The 13,284-nt window shown below is 49.4% G+C and overlaps 1 protein-coding gene across 1 annotated transcript in view; it reads right to left on the bottom strand.

Moving 5' to 3' along the window:
- LOC103895712 (gamma-aminobutyric acid receptor subunit gamma-4) overlaps positions 1 to 12,643 on the bottom strand; it is a 32,659-nt gene extending 20,016 nt beyond the window's left edge. The window contains exons 1-3 of the mRNA XM_009275388.2: positions 12,609 to 12,643; positions 12,277 to 12,425; positions 12,006 to 12,073 (exon numbers count right to left, since the gene is read on the bottom strand). Coding sequence (XP_009273663.1) covers positions 12,006 to 12,073; positions 12,277 to 12,425; positions 12,609 to 12,643 — 252 coding nt within the window. The remainder of the gene's footprint in view (positions 1 to 12,005; positions 12,074 to 12,276; positions 12,426 to 12,608) is intronic.
- Between the last annotated feature and the right edge of the window lie 641 nt (positions 12,644 to 13,284).

The raw sequence follows: 13,284 nt of genomic DNA, 5'->3' as shown, positions 1-13,284 counted from the left end.
ATCCAGCCTGTCCAGGTCCCTCTGCAGAGCCTTCCTACCCTCAAGCAGGTCAACACTCCCGCCCAACTTGGTGTCATCTGCAAACTTACTGAGGGTGCACTCGATCCCCTCATCCAGATCATTGATAAAGATATTAAACAAGACTGGCCCCAGTACTGAGCCCTGGGGAACACCGCTCGTGATTTAGCTCCTTCTCCCAGCTTCGTTTTGTTTGTGCTTTCGCAGTTCTTCTTTTCAAGCCACCACAAAATCACAGGCCAGCCCTAATGAGATTTCAAGGGAGCACCAAGCTGAGGAAAGCAGCTGGGAGAAATGAATCAGGTTACAGAGGAAGAACAATTTCTTTCTGTCTCCCCTGTTGGGTATTCGAAGGGCAAAGCAAGCTGGACTGCAGTTACAGAAGGGACACCAGGCCAGCTGATTCTCCTTTCCAGGCATACAACCGCACTTCAGGCTAAGTGTGGCGGTCATTTGGAAGCCAGGACACCAGCCACTGGGCAAGCAGTACCTGCAGAGCTCTGCTGCTCTGGGCTGCTCTCTTCCCATGGCACCTGGCGGCTGCAAAAGACTCTCCTCAGAAACTGGGGGCTGGTATTCCCAGTCCTTTTTTCCAGCTCCCAACTGTTTTGTAGAGACCCAGCCTACTGCAGATGCCTACTTTAAAACTCAACCACTCTACCTTCCTCAGCTCCTCTAGATGGCTTTAGGACATCTTTGGGGAGTAGTGAAAAAGATGAAGGCTCAGGTTTTCTACACAGAGGTATAAGGAATGCACTGGCAGAGCTTGTATATCCCAGAATCATACATACAAAGAAACTGAACCATTTTGGCTCTTGAGCATAGTCCAAAGTTCCTGGGAGCTGGATAGCCCATTCTCTGCTGCTCCTTACCAAATCCCAGCACTTAGACCTGCCTTTGGCTTTCTGTGATAGCAACAACACTGAGGTATTTTCATCTCCCCTCTTGCTGATCCAGTAAGAGAGTACCAGCGTCTAAGCAGCCCTCAACCTCACTGCTGCAGAACTGGACTGAAGCTTGCAGCCAGCTCCGCAGGAAGCTGCATGCAGAGCTCACATCTGAACAGCCGTGAGCAGCGGGAAGGGAGCTTGGCTTCATGCAGTGGCTCACTCCTCCCTTGCAGTGCAAACTGAGTGCCCGACATCCTCATTCCCAGTGCTCCTTCCATCCCCTACCTCCTCTGCAGAGATCCTTCCTCCCCTAGCCTCCTGGTGAGATTTACTCTGCAAATCCCTCTGGCACACTGCTCCAAGCCATGTCACCACTGTGGCTCTTTGTTGTGGCAGAGGGAATCAGGGTCCATTGTGCCTTCTCACAAGGTGAAGATTCATGTGACAAACTAAGGCTGCGAGCTCTGGACAGGTCTGTCAGTCCACCACTGCCAGATCATGAAAGGAAATGGTTGTCTTGAATATTACGGTTCTCTTTGCCTTCAGCTTTTCTTTTCAAGGAGCAAATGAAGAGAAGATCAGCCAGTTATCATCTTAACTTCACCATCCTACCTCCCTGTGGCTGTAAGAACAACCAACCTAACTCCCACAAATTTTTTGCACTTCTCTACCGCACTGCTCCGCTCCCCCTCCTTGTCCTCACTACACTACTAAGGTGACTTTGGGTGTCTGTGGATGAGAACGACAGACCAATGGACATAGGTCTGGTGTGGGAGGTGTAACAGGTACACTGGCAAAGCTGGAGGGAAAGAGAAGCAGATCAGGGGGGAAGTGTCAGAAACAAGGCTTACAACATTTGCAAAATCCTGCTCTGACCTTCCCTGTTCCCCAGCCACATGGAGACAAGGTGTTCCCCCACCCACACTCTTAAGTGTTTTGATTCACACATCCCATGTGCATCTGCCTGTGGGTGAGCCATTATCACCGCCCGCAATTTTCCTGTTGAGCAAAGCTGATCAGATGGTTAGAGCCATTCCCAGCTAACTGCAGGTCAGAGAACAACCACAGAAATCCTCACAGCAAAGCCCTCTGGACACAAAGATGGACAAGTAAGGCTTGTACCAGGGTCCCCAGCTACCATCAGCTCCATGCTACCAGCACACACCAAGCCCAGCACACAGCAAGCCCAAGACTCCTGACCAGACTTATTCCCCCACCCACAGCACCCCGTGCAGCCAGCATGATTTCTCTGGGGCTTTGACGAGCTGTTGCATTGGGAATTGGTGGGGCCAGTCTCATCAACGCTGGTGTGAAACAGCTGCAGTGTCAGCAAACCCGCGGTGGGGAAGGATGGGCTGCTGCCGACCAGTGTGAGGCATCATGGCAGACAACTGTGAAGATCTACCTGCCCACCCACTTGCTGACCCTAACACGTATCTCCTACCAGCACATAAGACACCAGGCTGAAGACACAGAGGCACCGAGGAAGTGCCTGGAGGCATGGAGGAGATGTGAGGGGTTGCAGGGAACAGAAGCAAAGTGCTGCCTCAGCCCGGCCAGCCCTGGTGCCACCAGGAGGCTCAGGCTGTCAGTATCACCGCTCCACTGCTGCTTGCTTGCAATTTGTATCATGGGCAATTAAACCCTTCCTGTGCATGGTGATGGGATGTAATAGTCTGAATAGTCAGCCTTTAACATCAAGGCATGAAGAGGTCTTGAAGCGTATTGCCTCTGGTCACCCACAACCTCTGAATTCTGAGCAGGCAGATTTCACATCAGCTTTGTAGGGAAGATGGTAGGACTGCTTCGTCTGGGGATGCAGGAAATAAATAGAACTGATTTCTAATGAAAAAAAAGAAATTTTGTTGAAAATAAATTAAATTTGTCAGAATCTAAAATGAATCATCTCAACCTTATAATTTCATTCAGAAACTTTTTTTTCTTCAGTAAGCTAACAAAATATTTTGCTTTACCCTTATCTATTTGATTCACTTCATTTTGACTTTTATTTTCAAATACTTATTTTCATGCTTTACTTATAGGACAGAATTTATCACCATATGAAAAGCAAATCAAACCAATCTGATGATACTAAACATAAATGTTTTGATTGTCCCTAACCCATTTTCCCTCAGAAATGTTCAAGAATTTTGGCTGTTTGTCCCAGGTGGGAGGGGAGAGTGAGACCCCCTCCCCTATGATGCTGGCTGTTCACCCTAGACCAGAAACCTTGGCTGCTGACCAGCTCTTTGACTTGGCTTTCACACACCTGAAATATCTAGACCTCTCCTGTGGAGACATCTAAAGCCTCCAGTTCAGATAAATCAACTCTGCCTTAAAAATAATTCAGCCCATCAAGCGACAGCTATTGGTACAGCTCAGAGCCTATATCTTTCAAATTTGACACAATAGTGCTTTCCCTTTGACTTGGAAGAATCAATTTAATGAGGTTCAGAGCACAGATCAGTACCCGAATCAAACACATGCTTCCTGGCCTGTCCACGCATACACGTCTCTGTATGGAGAAGCGGGGCTGTTGCGGAACTGCAGAGCAACTCCATTAGCTAACGCTCTTGTGATGGAGATGGCTGCATCCGTGCTTTTCTTCACAAGATGCAGCTGCACGCAGCAGCTCTGAGCCTGAGCCCGCATCTCCCAGGCACGCCCCTACCAGTGTGTGATGGGCAAGGTTGCATTCCCACCGCCCAGTGACTGTAGCCATGTCCACACCTGTGCATCACAGAAAAGCCTCTTTTAATGCCCTGCCAGAGGGCAAAGCTCCTACCAAACCGAGAGAGAGCTGCTAGCTGCCAGGGTTGCCAGGGCAGGGGACATCTCTCCAGCCTGGTCCAGGCCCCAGTAAGGAGAGTTGCCTGGTCGCTGGAAAACTGTCATCATGGTCTATTAACAAGCAGAAACCCAGTTACTGGCAGAGACCTCTGGAAAGGGAGACCAGGAGCAGCTGTTGTGGTCACGAGCTGTGTTAGAAAGGTTTTCTGTGAGTAAGAGTGAGGAATTACGAGTTACAACACTCTCAGGTCAGGCACAGCGAGCACCCTGGCTACTTGGGAAGCGCCTACAGTAAGCATCCTTCCTGGGCTGCCTGCAAGGGCTCAGGGCAAAAAAACCCTTTGCATTCAGCCTGGCTGAAGAAATGTGAGTTTTCTCCAAAGGCTGGCATGAGATGAATGCGGGATTGAGCCATTCCTGCCAGCAGAAGGCCGGAAATTGGATCTGCTTACTTAATTATGAATGTTGATTTATCCCATGTTGCCAGAGGCCACCCGAGCTGTGGGCTGTGTGGAGGCACCTGTGTGCCAGGACTGATGCTGCAGTTTAAGAAACCTGACTGAGTACAGCCACATTCCCCATTTGGTGTTGGACTGGGGAGCACAGATGTTAATTAACTTCAGGGATTTGCTCTCCAGAAATGCCTCTGAAGAAAAGCACTTATCCCCCCAGGAGGCCGCTGTCCAGATTTTCATATTTTATTTAGCTCCAAATTTTAGAGGCAAACCCCCTGCTTTTTGTTCATTTTCCCTGATAACAGACTCCTTGTGTTCGGCACAATACCAGGACTGATGCTGCAGTTTAAGAAACCTGACTGAGTACAGCCACATTCCCCATTTGGTGTTGGACTGGGGAGCACAGATGTTAATTAACTTCAGGGATTTGCTCTCCAGAAATGCCTCTGAAGAAAAGCACTTATCCCCCCAGGAGGCCGCTGTCCAGATTTTCATATTTTATTTAGCTCCAAATTTTAGAGGCAAACCCCCTGCTTTTTGTTCATTTTCCCTGATAACAGACTCCTTGTGTTTTCGCCAAAAAAACCAGCCTATAAATAAAATACCGACATGGATGTCACACAGAAAATAACTAGAGGGGATTAGTGTATGCTCTGGATAATAAAAGGAGCTGGTTGAATTATTCATAGTGAATAAATCAGCCCTTTTCTGGTTTGGGAGCAGACCCTGAAACTTGCAGAAGCTCTTGGGATACGTTCAGGATGGGAGTAACTAATTTATTTCATTAGACCTTCTGTTGCGGTTTGTGATTTGTCCCGCAAGTCACACATGATTGGTGCTATTCCTCAGCGGCCTCGTGATTTTTTTTTCTGAAGGCAATGACAAATGATGGCTACAGGATGGCCGCTGCCCTTCTCCGTGTACCCGACCTTACCGCCATGCGAACACGAGCAGCTACGTGAGGAACAGTCACTCTCCTAGCACTTGGGCACACAGGAAGGTGACCGTTCCTGAACATCAAGGAATCGAGAGATATGAGCACTCTCCAAGCAAATGAGTATTTGTGGAGACGTTATAAATGCACCACCAGCTCCAGCAGTGCTGAGCCATCACTCAGGTGTGGAAACTAATGGCCAGAAAAAGCACTGGGGCCCTTACTGAGCAATACCCATTTCCCAACATTTTAAATTTCTACTATATGCATCTTTATCAGGGACCAAAACCCAACCTAGCTCATTACGTGAGTGCGTGTCCTGTTGTGACTTCACTAGATTTATGCTGATGCCTGACTCTTGCTGCACACCGGGCAGGCCAAGAAGAGCACGCAGTCCTTGGCAGAGCATTGCAGCATGCTTCAGGCATTGCCATCCACCCTAGAAGTGGGTGCATCTGGGCTACTGCCTCCTAGACAGATGATTTGTTAAGCATTTTTAAGTCCTTTCAGTTGAGAAGTGCTGTGCAACTGCTGGAGTCTATTATTATCAGGGAAGAAGGGGGGGTGTGTGTAACAAATTTCCTTTACCTATAGGCTTATTTTGTGCTCCAGAGCAACACATTCAAGCATCTTAAAAAGTGTGCCATTTTCATTTAATTTCATTCCTACTTATTCCAAAGCAGCCAAAGCTAAGTATAATCAAGACTTAAGTGTTCCTCAGAGCCAGACAATTATTACCAGTCTCGGTTTCCCCATCTATTAAGAAATGAAGATATTAACCCAAGCTTTGCAGCGGGACACCAGGGCTGTAACCCAAGGTTTCCCACTGCAGCTCCCACACTAACTGCCTTCCAACCAAGCACAACCACCGTTCCTCAGGATGCAGCTCTGCTTCCGTGCGGAGATGCCTCAAACCGTCTAAGGGCTCTCTGCAAGGGTGGCTTAGCGCCATACAGCTTTTGTAGAGCCTAGCTCCTCTCTTGGGGATCTTTGCCCCTGCTGCTGGGATAGCTCAGCTGTTCACAAGCAGCTGCTGGCTTGCTGCACACTCTGATAACGTGGCATTGATGGGGATTTTACTCAAAGAGCTGTGATTCAGCAGCTCGGCCACCCACAGCTCTGAGCAGGGAGCGAGCAATCCTTGGAAGAGGGTTGTGTGGACAGCCACTGCCTCCCTGCCCCACTAAGCCATCCCTGCATGGAAAGCACCCATGAGCAAAGACAAAGTGCCCCAGGTCCCCAAGCTGGCTTTCTCACAGCAGCCCCTTCCTCACCGCTACTCCTTGTCAGCTTTAACTTTGAAAGCCAAACCTCTCTCCCTGGCTCCTCAGGATTTACATGAAAGCAGTCAGTGGGGAGTTCTCTTCATTCATGCTGGGCTTATACTTCTAAATTATAAAGTGTGTCAAATGAGGATTTAATTTATATTTAACAAGACAATGTTTGTAAATTAATTATTCATCAGCTGATAACAAATAAACATTTTTCCCTTCCCTCCCTCCCCCTTTTTCAGTGTTTTCACAAATGCACCATACATGCAAATCTATTAAATCTATTCTGCAGTACTCCAGACGTGGGAAAATATGTTCTTCATCCTCGTTAGTGTGTTGCATGGTAACTAATGCAGCCAGGCACAGCATTATGAATTTAATAGTGCGCAGCATCTCCTTCCTAAAGAGGGAAGGGGGGAATATTAAATGTGTGTTTGGACGTATCACCCTCTTCGGGTTCCAGTCCCCGGCTCACAGGCAGAGCTAAGAAAATAATTTGCTGTAATAATGGAGGCAGGAGCTTAGCCTGACCCCCTGGAAATCACAGGCACTTCAGAGGTAGCAGAATCTGGCCCCTGGTGAATGACAGAGGCTGATTTTGCTCTTTCCATCTTCATTATCATTAAGTAATGAGATTGAGGTGGTGCACAATCCCAGCAGAAGAGCTGTCATCAAGTTTTGCTACAGAATTTGGCACACACGGGCATCTCCTCGCACATACCAAAGAGAGGAGTCTCCAGCATCTAAACTAGCCCTGGCTGCACCGCCTCTGATCCCAGACACCTGAAGCAGGTAACCAAGGCAGGTCCCTAGATGAGTGGCATGACTCCATTTACTTCGGCCAGGAGGCTACCACAGTGTTTGGGCTATGTTCTCTGTGTTCACGGTTGGTTTTGTGCAAGAAAGGAAGAAAAGGACGTTCAGCTCTGACCTCTGGGGTAATCGGAGAAGCTCTGGGCAGGACTTGCTTCATCCCCGAGCTCGGAACAGAAGCGCTTTTTCCACTCCCACCCATGCTGGCTCTCATGGACGCTTCACGGACATCCTCAGGAATGAAAGACACTCAGCCCCAATTTACAACCGCTTTACTTCCACAGCATCATTTCCTGAGAGTTAAGCATCCCTAAAGGAAGGTGATCCAGAACTCTAGGTGCCCTTGACACCAGTTAAAGCTATAATCTATATCAATAAAGCCATTATGAAACAAAACCAGAAGCAAATCCCTCCAGCAAACAACCAGTCAGCGAAAAATTTGAACCCAAAGTCTCCTCCATCGGTCCCTGCTGCCACAGCCCTCCTTGGCACCTCTTCCCGCAAACATGCTCGGAGAATCAAGGTGGCTCTTTGCACCAGGCTCAGCTTAGTGATAAGTCAAGGACACCTAAAAACTGTCTGTGTTAATGGGAATCTAATTGGGCATCCAGATCCACGACACAGCTTGGAAAGCTGTGGCGCTGTGGGTGATAACTCATTTGGCTTGAGGTGCTGCTGGCCAACACCCAGAGGCAGCAGGCAGCTCTGGAAGGGCTTGTGACCGAGTGCATCTTTTCCTTGATGGTGTAAATGCAGCTTCCCACCACCCTGAGAAGCGCCAAGTGCCCCAATCTCACGCAAAGACAACAGGTTCATGGGGATGGGGAGGAAACCCCAGTCCATGCAGCGACTGGAGCAAACAGCTGTGGGACTTGATGGTCCCACTTTTCCGCACCCTTTTCCCTCTCAGCTCATCCTCTTTCAACCAAACCCCGTCGCACTTCCTATCATTTAACCATCTCTGAGCTTTATTTCTGGTTACTGCCACATTTTGGCTGGCAGAGCACAGAGGGTCCTTTCCCCAGGGTGGAGAGAATGTAAAATTTGCTCAACTACCTAAATGGGAAACAAGACTGCCATTCTGGTCTACAAAAGATACCAGGAAATCACTTTATGTTTCTTCCCCCTCCAAACCTGCCCGTCTTCTGCTGACTCCTGAATGTTAATGTTATTCATGACAAGTGATTGATAAGGGGGATGCAGAATTCACACCCAGCCCAGGGCATTTTCAAATCACCTATTCATTTTTAAGAACCAGAATGAGTTTTGTATCCTGACATGATTTATCATTTGGAGGTTGAGCAGCGGCTACGCAAGGCCAGCTTCCAAGCCCTGACAGAGCATCACCAAGCTGCAGGCAGCGGTGAGTAGTTAACCCTTTGAGGGGTAAGCAGAAGATCACAGGACACCAGTATTCAAACTACATTGCTTAAGTTGGAGCCTTCTATTCCACCAGCATGTCAGGCCATCCTATAGCCTTCAGCTTCAGATGCACAGACCATGCTGGTCCAAGCTAATAGCCACAGAAATGCTGCTATATTTCTTAAAAGCAGAACTAGGTTTTTATCTTCTATGTAGCCTGGCTATGTGAAAGAGAAATACTTATATAAGACACTGTCATCGCAATGCACCTAAAAGAGATCAATGAGACATTTCCCCTCCAGTGGACCTTCCAGGCTACACAAGGCTCTGTACCTGTGGTAGAGAGAAGTCTCACCATGGGCTCAGGGGAGATCTAGCCCCGAGTCAAATTCTGGTTTCCTTCCCTCGGAAGTGTGCATTTCCTCAGTTTACATATGGGGAAAAGGGAAAGATCAGACATGTGGGATGGGCCTGACAGCTGGGAGAAGGCAGAGCTTCTCAGGTTGGGAGAAGCTATATAAAAAGGGACAAAGTGGGAATGACATGTCCCCAGCAAAGACAACCTGTATCATACGTTTGATGCCAGCCTGCCAGTGGCTGGCACGACCCACAGAATGACTTAATTCATTGCATCAGCATGGAAAAGCAAACAATCACAAAACAAGCGGGTGAAGCAGCCAAGTCCAGAGGTGACACTGTAGCAGTTTTGTCACAGCCCTTTTCTCTTGCTTCAGGAGACACTACAGCAGGATGCAGCCTCTCTCATGAGCCGGGGGAGGTATTCAGAGTACAGATGGCAGAAAGCTGCCATCCAAGGCTATGAGACCTGGGTCTAGCTGTCCTCAGTACCTTTAATATCAGCCCAGCATCTCAGGGAGAAGGGTTTTAAAGCTCAAGGGAATCACAGTTTCAAGCCTAGGAAGTTACCTAAGGGGACAGGGAAGGGGGCATGTCCATAGAGAGTCTACTTGGGGACTCATATGGAAGTGTCTTCAGATCACTGGTGACTGTTGGGACCCAGCAGGGAGCCCTGGACTTGTAGCATCTCGGCACTTTGGAGAGACAGTGCAGCCAGTTGTGAATGACACCACAAAAATCCCACAACTGTCTCTACACCGAGTGGTTTCCTCCCCTGCCTGAGCAGCTCCTTGACATGCCATTCCCACAAATGGCAATGCCTTCCTCACGTGGGAAGGCTGCAGATGAGTACCTGCCCTGTGGCAGCAGCTTCCCCAGCAGAGCTCTGCAGATGTAGGCAATTCCAAGTGCCAGTCTTGCCTTCACACTCCTGGCTTGCATTAAGTACACTGAGACCCCCTGGGATCCTGTGCAGTTGTGGAGCCCCACTTCATGAAGAGTAAAAGCTTCTGCTGACTCTTAAAAGAGCTAAACACATGGGTTGAGCTGCTCTAGGAACAGTCAGGGCTGTCTTCAGCAGCACTCTCCCATATGATTCTCTGGTGTCTAGTAAGGGTTGAGTTCACACAGCAGTTTTTCCCCTCGGTAGGGATGCACTGCCTTGCATCCTGTTTTCACAAAAATACTGGAGATGCTGAGTATGCCTGAAGCTCCTATACCTGCAGCCATATATGGTTGTTATTAGCCCAGTGGATCTAAAATACTGAAAGACTGGGATGGATGTACGTATGTTCTCACATACCCATCACCATGGCATAAGCTGTGTTTCTTAGGAAACCAGACTAGCAGTAGTGCCTGGTATCTCCGTTTAAGAGAAGAGATGAACTCTGGATGCAAGACTGGATTTTATAAGGCACTCTGCTGCTACCACCTGCATGGCTATGCAGTGCTCCTGCAACAGGGAGGAGAGCAGAGCTTCCAACAGGGGTGGAAAGGGGTAAAGTAAATGGATGAGAGGGAAAGAGAAGGAATGAGGATGTGCACTGTGGTTTTGCGTGGTTTTCTTGGCATACCCTTGGGCAGTGCAAAGCAGATGGGACAGCCACCTATAATAACATGACTCTCATGCTCTACCTCCAGGCACAGCTGTGGCCAGGGAGGTGAGTACACCCAGCCCCTGCACCCTTCCCCCTGCACTGCTGCTCTTACGTCGCTGTGGCTTCATGTCCACACACCCACATGGGATGGAGGAGCTTGCAGTATCTGCTGGCAGCCAGAGATGACATCCACATAGCTTGGGCTGTGGTTCTCTTCCTGGAGACTGGGCCCACAGAAACAATGAAAGGAAATTTTTTGCCTTGAGGCCGTCCCTGCTGGGCATCCTGATGGTGCCCTCATCGTGCAAGCAAGTGCCCAGCCAGGTGCCCATCTGGTGGCTTGTGAGCAGGTGCTGCTCGGAGGCACATGCTCAGCAGTGACCGGTCAGAAGGGCTGCTTCAAAATGCTTTTTGGAGTGAAAGTGGTACTACAACTACAATGCCATTCCTCCATCCCCAGAGGGGTTTGTTCAGTGGAAATTTTTTACTTGGGAAACTAAAAATAACATGACCATCCTGGGAACTTTCTTTTTTTGGTTTAAGGAGCCTGGTTTTGTTTCTGCTCTGTTTTGCATTGAGAGAGACAATAAAAGCCAAATTGTCCTGGCTGTACTTCTCCTTTGTCCTCTCCACCCCACTGACCAGAAGACCAAAGAAGTCTTTCAAAACCTGACAGCAGTCAGAAAAGAGGTAAAAATGACGTCAGGAAAGAGGTAAAAATTACTTCACAGGCGAAAATAATAATGGAAGCTTCCTGTGAAAAATAAGTAACCAACAGTTGCTCTCCAGTGCATGCCCTGGAGGCTCTTCAGACCAAAGAGCATCTCTGTTGAGTGTTTCTGCAGCTCCTGGTACAGCAGGGTCCTGAGCCATGAGCAGAAACCATTGCAGTCATGGTGGCATCAATCCAAGGTGCTACGTACTGAAGAAGAGCCATCAGACCTGAGGCACCCTGCCTGCCCCTCCCCAGCACCGCAGGCCAGGCCTGGGCACCTAAGTTTCACACCATCAGACCATTTCTGTGGAAACCATCTCCAGGTACCTATTTCAGCCCTCCTGGGAAGCGCGCTCCTCCCCCTCCCAGCCACCACTGCACTGGCTCAGCCACAGTGGTGCAACTTGCCCCAAGCATCCTGGTGCCCACATGCTTCCCAGGCAGGAGAGGGCAAAGCCACCAGCCAGAGGTGTCTGTCAACACATTGCCAGTGGAGAGCAAAGAGCATCATCATCCTTCTCCCTGAGCTCGTGAGCATGTTAGGGTTGCTGAACTCACCAAGGGCACTTGAGGACCTTGCTCCTAACCAGGGATGGCTGTCAAGCCTTTCTAACTCCAGCTGTCAGTGGGTCAGAGCACCTCTTCCCAGGGAAGGGAAACAAATCCACCTCTTCTCATGACAACACCACCTTCACACCATGTCTAGCCAGCATGACACAACCTGCCAGCAGCACTGGGCCAGCTACCTCCCATGTTCTCAGTTGTGGTGATACCGCAACCCTGCAGCAACAACACCACTCACCATCTGGATGACAGACACCGGCCCGATGCTGTTCACATAGATATCCACATCAATAAACGTGGGCTTGACTGTAAAGAAAATAAAATAGGTACAGATGAGCTAGGGCTAGGATCATTTGTGAAGGACTGAGGACCAGGGGAGCATCTGGGATCAGCATGGCTCCACCTCGCCAAAAATACCAACTACAGCAGCCACAAAAGCATGGAAAACACAGATCACAGCCAGGCCAGGTCACCACCCGTGGCCACAGGGAGCTTCAGGGGACACTTACTGCCAATGTCAGGCCTCAGCTTGTTGTCATAGTTCTTCAGCAGTGCGTTGAGGATCTGTGTGGCATCAGTCTCCTGTGCCTTGGGGGTGAGGACCCAGGTTTTATTGATGCTGAGGTAATCATAATCATATTCCTCTGTGCTCTCGCACCTGGAGCGGAGAGACAAAAGGAGAGAGACATTGCTGTGGCATCTATCTGGCGCTCTGTGGGAGCAGGGGCACAGCTGGGTTTCAAGAGATACTAAAGGAGGAGGATGCAGTGCTGCTAAAAGGCAGAACATAAGGAGCTCAGGGATCTCCTCTCAGCCACGCTGTTAAGATGACACAACTCACCTGGCACCTTTGCTCACTTCAGGGTCACCAGACATGCAGGGGCCTTGCTACCAGCAGTCAGGACTAGCAGGCATGGGGTACTCCACATCCTCCCCAGCTCCCTTTGGAGACATGCTGCTCATCCCCAAAGTGTGGGAGCCAGTCCCTGCCCTCCCCTGCCCTGTTCCTGCCCATCCCGCTCCTGGCCCTCCTCTGCTGCCAGCAGCTCCTGCTCCTGGAGCTGCCTGTTAACCCCAAATACCTCAGCTGTTCTGCCTGCTGCTTGCATCTGAAGCAGGCTTCCTCTGAGGAAGACGACAGTGACCAAACAGCATTTTTGGGAAGCAAGGTATTTACAATAAAAGCATTTCAGAGAAAAGAGGTCCTAAAACTACCAAGCAGGCAGCACGCACATCTGGCTTGCCAGGAACCCAGCCATCTGCCCTGCACAAATCCTGGGAAATTAAAGCCTTATGCAAACCTCGCTGCCCTCAGGCCAAGACCTGCCACAACCCATTCCCTGTACTCACCAACCCTTCCTCCCCAGCCTTTGGTGTGAGCTCCCATTTAAGGATGCTCCATTTTCCTGATCTTCCAGTTCCAAGCCAGGTGAGGAAAGCTTGCATCCTCCTTTGGGCATTATCCACTCAGCAACAGCTTCTCCCACTGCCTTTCAAATCTGCCCTCTCTAAACCTT

The sequence above is a fragment of the Aptenodytes forsteri genome, unplaced genomic scaffold (assembly GCF_000699145.1).
Source record: "Aptenodytes forsteri isolate BGI_AS27 unplaced genomic scaffold, ASM69914v1 Scaffold143, whole genome shotgun sequence".
Taxonomy (NCBI): domain Eukaryota; kingdom Metazoa; phylum Chordata; class Aves; order Sphenisciformes; family Spheniscidae; genus Aptenodytes; species Aptenodytes forsteri.
This window is presented reverse-complemented; position numbering and strand designations above follow the sequence as displayed.